Consider the following 9,655-nt stretch of genomic DNA (forward strand, 5'->3'; position numbering starts at 1 on the left):
GCAGGCGACATTCGGCCCATCGTGTCCCTGCCGGCTCACTGTAGAGCGATCCAGTTAGTCCCATTGCCCGTTCTATCCCCTAACCCTGTAGGTGTATTTCCCCCAAGTGCCTATCCAATCTCCCTTGAAATCATTGAGTGTCTCCGCTCCCACCATTTCCATCAGCAGCGAGTTCCAAGTCCTCACCTCTCGCTGCGTAAAAAAGTTTTTCCTCACATCCCCCTTTTACATTTATTCTAAACTCGGTTGCTGTTTTTAACCATGTTTCTTTTGATCCATTGCATCAATTACTTGTCGATTCATTACTGATTACAATGATTATAACCCCTATCTCCAGGACCCCTTGTCATTGATACAATAATCAGATCCCATCATTGAAGGCGAAGACAAGTGGAAAATTGCTTTGCGCATTTCAGGTTATTGTGAAAAACGTTAATGTCCCTGTTATATGACCTAATCCTGTACCTTACTTGATAAAGATCGAAGTGCTGTAGGTGCCCGGTGTTCAGAGAATAATTTCCGTATTTCCCTCTTGCTCACAGTTAACGTGGTGACAATTGTGATCCTGTCTCGGGGCAAGTGCGGTCTCTCCAAATGCATCACTCACTACCTGGTGGCCATGGCAGCGGCAGATCTACTGGTCATGATCCTCGATCTGATACTCAGGCAGATTCCTATTGTTTATCGGGAACTGTTCAATTTTGTACGGCACATTAGAGTATGTAATATTCACGCCGTCCTGCTTTATGCTGCTACAGACTGTTCCGTCTGGTTCACCGTCACTTTTACCTTCGATCGATTTGTGGCCATCTGTTGCCAAAAGCTGAAATCTAAATATTGCACCGAGAAAACAGCGGCTGTGGTTCTAGGAACAGTGACTGTGCTGAGCTGTTTGAAGAACATTTTCTGGTATTTTCTGTATACAAGGAAATATTGGCTTTCTAACGATCCCTGGTTCTGCCGCGTGAAATTCAGTTCCTCTCGCTCGCTGGTCTGGGCGATAGTTGAATTAATGCATTACATTTTAACCCCATTTATTCCATTTCTTTTGATTATACTCTTCAATGTTTTTACGGTCAAACATATTTTAGTGGCCAGCAGAGCCCGCAGGAGGCTCCGGGGTGGGAGCAGCGGGGAAAGTCCCAGTGACCCAGAGATGGGGAACCGAAGGAAATCCATGATTGTACTGTTTGTTATATCAGGGAATTTCATACTACTGTGGGTGGTGTTCATGGTCTGTTCTATATGGAGACGATTTGATTACTTGGGATATTCAGTTTCTCTGCCCACATTTGTAACAGAAATCGGCTTCATGCTCCAGCTCCTGAGTTGCTGCACAAACACTTTTATTTATGCAGTCACCCAGAGAAAATTCAGAGAGGAGTTGACAAATGGAGTGAAATATCCCATCGCAATGATGGTCAAATTTAATAGATGAGTATACCTAACACTTTCTATCATTATCATGCACTATTGTTTGATATTCTGTCGAATCCACTGACAGGCTCCTTTAATTCTTTGGCCCTGATTTTGCTGTGGTGGTGATGGTGAAACTGTCAGTGTTCACCATCATTACCCTCTCAAACAGACCGTAATCACTGCACTTAGTGCATGTGCAGATATATCCAGAATTCCTGAAGTTGCGGTCAGTCATTCCCTGCTCCAGCACAGGCTGCGCTGTGGAGCTCCCCACAGCCAGCAATCAGGAAAATCAGTTGATATGACGAAAACTTGCCTTTTACGCCCAAATATCCTGTTAAGTACCACGTAAAAAGTTAAGCCTTTTTTCAATGAGGTGCAACTGGGTTTTTAATGGCGTTCTGATTAATAACTACGGCTGAACAACTGTTCTGGCCCAGAAAACACATTTTATAATTGTGGAATTTCAAATTTCTCTATTATGATAAAAAATTCGAGATTTTGAATCAATTTTTAAACTTTGTTTATGTTAGTTAAGATTCTACCGTAACCCCATGTGTACATCCCAATCTTTATTTCGCGTGCTGTCAATTTTTTAAAAAGTGAATGATAAAAGCTGCTTTTTAATTCCTGGTTTGCCATCAGTGATAATTCTTCAATGTGATTAGGTGTGCAGTCAGCTTGATGAGATCACTGCTGCTGGAGGCTGGAGATCGCTTTTGATAGCGTTACAATCAAATTAGCATTGAGATCTCTAAATCTATCGCCACAGAGATTGCAAGGTCTTTGTGGGCAGCCTTCTTTGAAGTCAGTGGCAATCACTTATTTTGCCGCTAACTGCATATTCTGAGCCTTTATGTTTGCTGAAATATTTCACAATCTGCTTCCAATTAAAAGTAAGTGAATATCATAGTTTAGGAATGTGTACGCATTTTTTCCGAGAGCGGGAACTAGGCATGACTTATTAACAGAGGGGCTTTGAGCAGATACTTGCCCAAGAGCGGGTAACTGTTCAAGACAATTCCTTGCTAAATTCGCACTCCAGCGGTGTTCTGGGAATGAGCCCGTTGTTGTGATTATTTCACCAAAAGGGATCAATCGTTCGCTATTTCCCATCATTCAGGGGTTGTTTAATACCACAGTGTTGACAAGTTGCTCCGACCTCTGCCAGACTTCGAAGGAAAAAAAATCAAGATGGGCACCTGGAAAAAGTCAAGGCAGTAGGAAGATTGCAAGGGATATTAATCTCCACACTGTCACTGCTACAAATATATAATATGAATCAATGTACAATGAATTCCAATAAAGCACTCTTCGTTAGACTAAGCGTGTTCTTCATTTTCTACCTGTCGAGGCAGATGTTGCACTGAATGCATTGCAATCAATGTTCTGGATGTTTTTCCTGTTGTTCAATAAATCAGAATGAGAATTGAACTCAAAGTCACTTTGCCCGATGATAACCCGAACCACATTTAGAGACAGTGTATGAGCACACATAGAGCCCAGGCATTGATCATAACGGAATGTCAATGCAACACTCAGAGCTCCCGATACATCACACTCCCGGGTCCCGGTACATCACACACCTGGGTCGCGGTACGTCACACTCCCGGGTCGCGGTACAGCACACTCCCGGGTCCTGGTACATCACACTCCCGGGTCCCACTACGGCACATTCGCGGGTCCCGGTACATCACACTCCCGGGTCCCGGGACATCACACTCCCGGGTCCCGGTACAGCACATTCCTGGGTCCCGGTACTTCACGCTCCTGGGTCCCGGTACATCACACTCCCGGGTCCCGGTACATCACACTCCCGGGTCCCGGTACATCACACTCCCGGGTCCCGGTACATCACATTCCCGGGTCCCGGTACATCACACTCCCGGGTCCCGGTACATCACACTCCCGGGTCCCGGTACATCACACTCCATGGTCCCGGTACATCACACTCCCGGGTCCCGGTACATCACACTCCTGGGTCCGGGAACATCACACTCCCGGGTCCCGGTACAGCACACACCCGGGTCCCGGTACATCACACTCCCGGGTCCCGGTACACCACACTCCCGGTCCCAGAACATCGCACTTCCGGGTCCCGGTACACCACACCCCTAGGTCCCGGTGCAGCACAGTCCCGGGTCCGGGTACATCACACTCCCGTGTCCCGGTACACCACACACCCGGGTCCTGGTACATCGCACTCCCGGGTCCTGGTACACCACACCCCCGGGTCGCGGTACATCATACTCCCGGGTCCTGGTACATCACACTCCATGGTCCCGGTACATCACACTCCCGGGTCCCGGTACATCACACTCCTGGGTCCGGGTACAGCACACTCCTGGGTCCCAGTACGTCACACACCCGGGTCCCGGTACATCACACTCCCGGGTCCCGGTACATCACACTCCCGGGTCCGGGTACAGCACATTCCCGGGTCCGGGTACAGCACATTCCCGAGTCCCGGTACATCACACTCCCGGGTCCCGGTACAGCACACACTCGGGACCTGGTACATCACACTCCCGGGTCCCGGTACACCACACTCCCGGGTCCCAGAACATCGCACTCCCGGGCCCCGATACACCACACCCCTGGGTCCCGGTACAGCACACTCCCGGGTCCGGGTACATTACACTCCTGGGTCCCGGTACACCACACACCCGGGTCCTGGTACATCGCACTCCCGGGTTCCGGTACACCATACCCCCGGGTCGCGGTACATCCTACACCCGGGTCGCGGTACATCACACTCCCGGGTCCCGGTACATCACAACCCCGGGTCCCGGTACATCGCACTCCCGGGTCCCGGAACATCGCACTCCCGGGTCCCGGTACATCACACTCCCGGGTCTCGGTACATCACACGCCCGGGTCGCGGTACATCACACGCCCGGGTCCCGGTACACCACACCCCCGGGTCGTGGTACATCACACACCCGGGTCGCGGTACATCACACTCCCGGGTCCCGGTACATCACACTCCCGGGTCCCGGTACATCACACACTTGGGTCGTGGTACAGCACACTCCCGGGTCCCGGTACATCACACTCCCGCGTGCTGCTACATCACACTCCCGGGTCCCGGTACATCACACTCCCGGGTCCCGGTACATCACACTCCCGGGTCCCGGTACATTACACTCCCGGGTCCTGGTACAGCAAACTCCCGGGACCCGGTACATCACACTCCTGGGTCCCGGAACATCACACTCCCGGGTCCCGTCACATCACACTCCCGGGTCCCGGTACACCACACTCCCGGGTCCCGGTACATCACACTCCCGGGTACCAGTACATCACACTCCCGGGTCCCGGTACATCAAACACCCGGGTCCCGGTACAGCACACTCCCTGGTCCTGGTACATCACACTCCCAGGTCCCGATACATCACACTCCTGGGTCCCGGTACATCACACACCCGGGTCCGGCACATCAAACTCCCGGATCCCGGTAGAGCACACTCCCGCGTCCTGGTACATCACAATGCCGGGTCCCGGTACAGCACACTCCCGGGTCCTGGTACATCACACTCCCGGGTCCCAGTACAGCACACTCCCGGGTCCTGGTACATCACACTCCCGGGTCCCGGTACAGCACACTCCCGGGTCCTGGTACATCAAACTCCCGGGTCCCTGTACAGCACACTGCCGGGTCCCGGTACTTCACACTCCCGGGTCCCAGTACATCACACTCCCGGATCCCGGTACATCACACTCCTGGTTCCCGGTACAGCACACTCCCGGGTCCCGGTACAGCATACTCCCGGGTCCCGGCACATCACACAACCGGGTCCCAGTACAACACACTCCCAGGCCCTGGAACATCACACTCCCGGGTCCCGGTACATCACACTCCCGGGTCCCAATACAGCACACTCCCGGGTCCCGGCACATCACATTCCCAGGTCCTGGTACAGCACACTCCCGGGTCCTGGCACATCACAATCCCGGGTCCTGGCACAGCACACTCCCGGGTCCTGGTACATCACACTCCTGGGTCCCGGTACATCACACTCCCGGGTCCCGGTACATCACCCTCCCAGGTCCCGGCACATCACACTCACGGGTCCCGGTACATCACAGTCCCGGGTCCCGGTATATCACACTCCCGGGTCCCGGTACATCACACTCCTGGGTCCTGGTACATCACACTCCCGGGTCCCGGTACATCACACTCCTGGGTCCCAGTACATCACATTCCCGGGTCCCAGTACATCACACTCCTGGGTCCCGGTACATCAGACTCCCGGATCCCGGTACATCACACTCCCGGGTCCCGGTGCACCACATTCCCGGGTCCCGGTACATCACAGTCCTGGGTCCCGACACATCACAATCCCGGGTAGCGGTACATCACACTCCCGGGTCCTGGTACATCACATTCCCGGGTCCCGGTACATCACACTCCTGGGTCCCGGTACATCAGACTCCCGGATCCCGGTACATCACACTCCCGGGTCCCGGTGCACCACATTCCCGGGTCCCGGTACATCACACTCCTGGGTCCCGACACATCACACTCCCGGGTCCCGGTACATCACACTCCCGGGTCCTGGTACATCACATTCCCTGGTCCCGGTACATCACACTCCTGGGTCCCGGTACATCACACTCCCCGGTCCCGGTACATCACACTCACGGGTCCTGGTACCTCACATTCCCGAGTCCCGGTACATCACACTCCAGGGTCCTGGTGCATCACACTCCTGGGTCCCGGTACATCACACTCCTGGGTCCCGGTACAACACTCTCCCGGGTCCCGGTACATCACACTCCTGGGTCCTGGTACATCACACTCCCTGGTCCCGGTACATCACACTCTCGGGTACCGGTACATCACACTCCCGGGTCCCGGTACGGCACACCCACGGGTCCCAGTACAGCACACCCCCGGGTCCCGGTATAGCACACTGCCGGGTCCCGGTACATCACACTCCCGGGTCCCGGTACATCACACTCCCGGATCCCGGGACATCACACTCCCGGGTCCCAGTACATGACACTCCCGGGTCCCTGTACAGCACATACCTGGGTCCCGGTACATCACACTCCCGGGTCCCGGTACATCACACTCCCGGGTCCCGGTACATCACTCTCCCAGTTCCCGGTACATCACAATCCCGGGTCCCGGAATATCACACTCTTGGGTCCCGGTACACCACACTTTTGGGTCCTGGTACATCACACTCCCGGGTCCCGGTACATCACACTCCCGGGTCCCGGTACATCACACTCCCGGGTCCCGGTACATCACACTCCCAGTTCCCGGTAAATCACAATCCCGGGTCCCGGAATATCACACTCTTGGGTCCCGGTACATCACACTCCCGGGTCCCGGTACATCAAACTCCCGGGTCCCGGTACATCACACTCCCGGGTCCCGGTACATCACACTCCATGGTCCCGGTACATCACACTCCCGGGTCCCGGTACATCACACTCCTGGGTCCGGGAACATCACACTCCCGGGTTCCGGTACAGCACACACCCGGGTCCCGGTACATCACACTCCCGGGTCCCGGTACACCACACTCCCGGTCCCAGAACATCGCACTTCCGGGTCCCGGTACACCACACCCCTAGGTCCCGGTACAGCACAGTCCCGGGTCCGGGTACATCACACTCCCGTGTCCCGGTACACCACACACCCGGGTCCTGGTACATCGCACTCCCGGGTCCTGGTACACCACACCCCCGGGTCGCGGTACATCATACTCCCGGGTCCTGGTACATCACACTCCATGGTCCCGGTACATCACACTCCCGGGTCCCGGTACATCACACTCCTGGGTCCGGGTACAGCACACTCCTGGGTCCCGGTACGTCACACACCCGGGTCCCGGTACATCACACTCCCGGGTCCCGGTACATCACACTCCCGGGTCCGGGTACAGCACATTCCCGGGTCCGGGTACAGCACATTCCCGAGTCCCGGTACATGACACTCCCGGGTCCCGGTACAGCACACACTCGGGACCCGGTACATCACACTCCCGGGTCCCGGTACACCACACTCCCGGGTCCCAGAACATCGCACTCCCGGGTCCCGGTACACCACACCCCTGGGTCCCGGTACAGCACACTCCCGGGTCCGGGTACATCACACTCCCGGGTCATGGTACACCACACTCCCGGGTCCTGGTACATCGCACTCCCGGGTCCCGGTACACCTTACCCCCAGGTCGCGGTACATCCTACACCCGGGTCGCGGTACATCACACTCCTGGGTCCCGGTACATCACAACCCCGGGTCCCGGTACATCGCACTCCCGGGTCCCGGAACATCGCACTCCCGGGTCCCGGTACATCACACTCCCGGGTCCCGGTGCATCACAACACCGGGTCTCGGTACATCACACGCCCGGGTCGCGGTACATCACACGCCCGGGTCCCGGTACACCACACCCCCGGGTCGTGGTACATCACACACCCGGGTCGCGGTACATCACACTCCTGGGTCCTGGTACATCACACTCCCGGGTCCCGGTACATCACACTCCTGGGTCCCAGTACATCACATTCCCGGGTCCCAGTACATCACACTCCTGGGTCCTGGTACATCAGACTCCCGGATCCCGGTACATCACACTCCCGGGTCCCGGTGCACCACATTCCCGGGTCCCGGTACATCACAGTCCTGGGTCCCGACACATCACAATCCCGGGTCCCGGTACATCACACTCCCGGGTCCTGGTACATCACATTCCCGGGTCCCGGTACATCACACTCCTGGGTCCCGGTACATCAGACTCCCGGATCCCGGTACATCACACTCCCGGGTCCCGGTGCACCACATTCCCGGGTCCCGGTACATCACACTCCTGGGTCCCGACACATCACACTCCCGGGTCCCGGTACATCACACTCCCGGGTCCTGGTACATCACATTCCCTGGTCCCGGTACATCACACTCCTGGGTCCCGGTACATCACACTCCCCGGTCCCGGTACATCACACTCACGGGTCCTGGTACCTCACATTCCCGAGTCCCGGTACATCACACTCCTGGGTCCTGGTGCTTCACACTCCTGGGTCCCGGTACATCACACTCCTGGGTCCCGGTACAACACTCTCCCGGATCCCGGTACATCACACTCCTGGGTCCTGGTACATCACACTCCCTGGTCCCGGTACATCACACTCTCGGGTACCGGTACATCACACTCCCGGGTCCCGGTACGGCACACCCACGGGTCCCAGTACAGCACACCCCCGGGTCCCGGTATAGCACACTGCCGGGTCCCGGTACATCACACTCCCGGGTCCCGGTACATCACACTCCCGGATCCCGGGACATCACACTCCCGGGTCCCAGTACATGACACTCCCGGGTCCCTGTACAGCACATACCTGGGTCCCGGTACATCACACTCCCGGGTCCCGGTACATCACACTCCCGGGTCCCGGTACATCACACTCCCAGTTCCCGGTACATCACAATCCCGGGTCCCGGAATATCACACTCTTGGGTCCCGGTACACCACACATTTGGGTCCTGGTACATCACACTCCCGGGTCCCGGTACATCACACACCCGGGTCCTGGTACATCGCACTCCCGGGTCCTGGTACACCACACCCCCGGGTCGCGGTACATCATTCTCCCGGGTCCTGGTACATCACACTCCATGGTCCCGGTACATCACACTCCCGGGTCCCGGTACATCACACTCCCGGGTCCCAGTACATGACACTCCCGGGTCCCTGTACAGCACATACCTGGGTCCCGGTACATCACACTCCCGGGTCCCGGTACATCACACTCCCGGGTCCCGGTACATCACTCTCCCAGTTCCCGGTACATCACAATCCCGGGTCCCGGAATATCACACTCTTGGGTCCCGGTACACCACACTTTTGGGTCCTGGTACATCACACTCCCGGGTCCCGGTACATCACACTCCCGGGTCCCGGTACATCACACTCCCGGGTCCCGGTACATCACACTCCCAGTTCCCGGTAAATCACAATCCCGGGTCCCGGAATATCACACTCTTGGGTCCCGGTACATCACACTCCCGGGTCCCAGTACATCAAACTCCCGGGTCCCGGTACATCACACTCCCGGGTCCCGGTACATCACACTCCTGGGTCCGGGAACATCACACTCCCGGGTTCCGGTACAGCACACACCCGGGTCCCGGTACATCACACTCCCGGGTCCCGGTACACCACACTCCCGGTCCCAGAACATCGCACTTCCGGGTCCCGGTACACCACACCCCTAGGTC

General features: G+C 56.7%; 1 protein-coding gene across 1 annotated transcript; it reads left to right on the plus strand.

Annotated features, from left to right (window-relative positions):
• The first annotated feature begins 619 nt into the window (after nucleotides 1–619).
• Nucleotides 620–1,514, plus strand: LOC147090019 (G protein-coupled receptor 15-like). The gene has a single exon (XM_085977115.1). The coding sequence runs from the start codon at nucleotides 620–622 to the stop codon at nucleotides 1,436–1,438; it is 819 nt and encodes a 272-aa protein (XP_085833241.1). The 3' UTR covers nucleotides 1,439–1,514.
• The last annotated feature ends 8,141 nt before the right edge of the window (nucleotides 1,515–9,655 follow it).

The sequence above is a fragment of the Somniosus microcephalus genome, unplaced genomic scaffold (genome assembly GCF_052327205.1).
Source record: "Somniosus microcephalus isolate GS21.2 unplaced genomic scaffold, FLI_Smic_1.0 unresolved_chr4, whole genome shotgun sequence".
In the NCBI taxonomy this organism is placed as follows: Eukaryota; Metazoa; Chordata; class Chondrichthyes; order Squaliformes; family Somniosidae; genus Somniosus; species Somniosus microcephalus.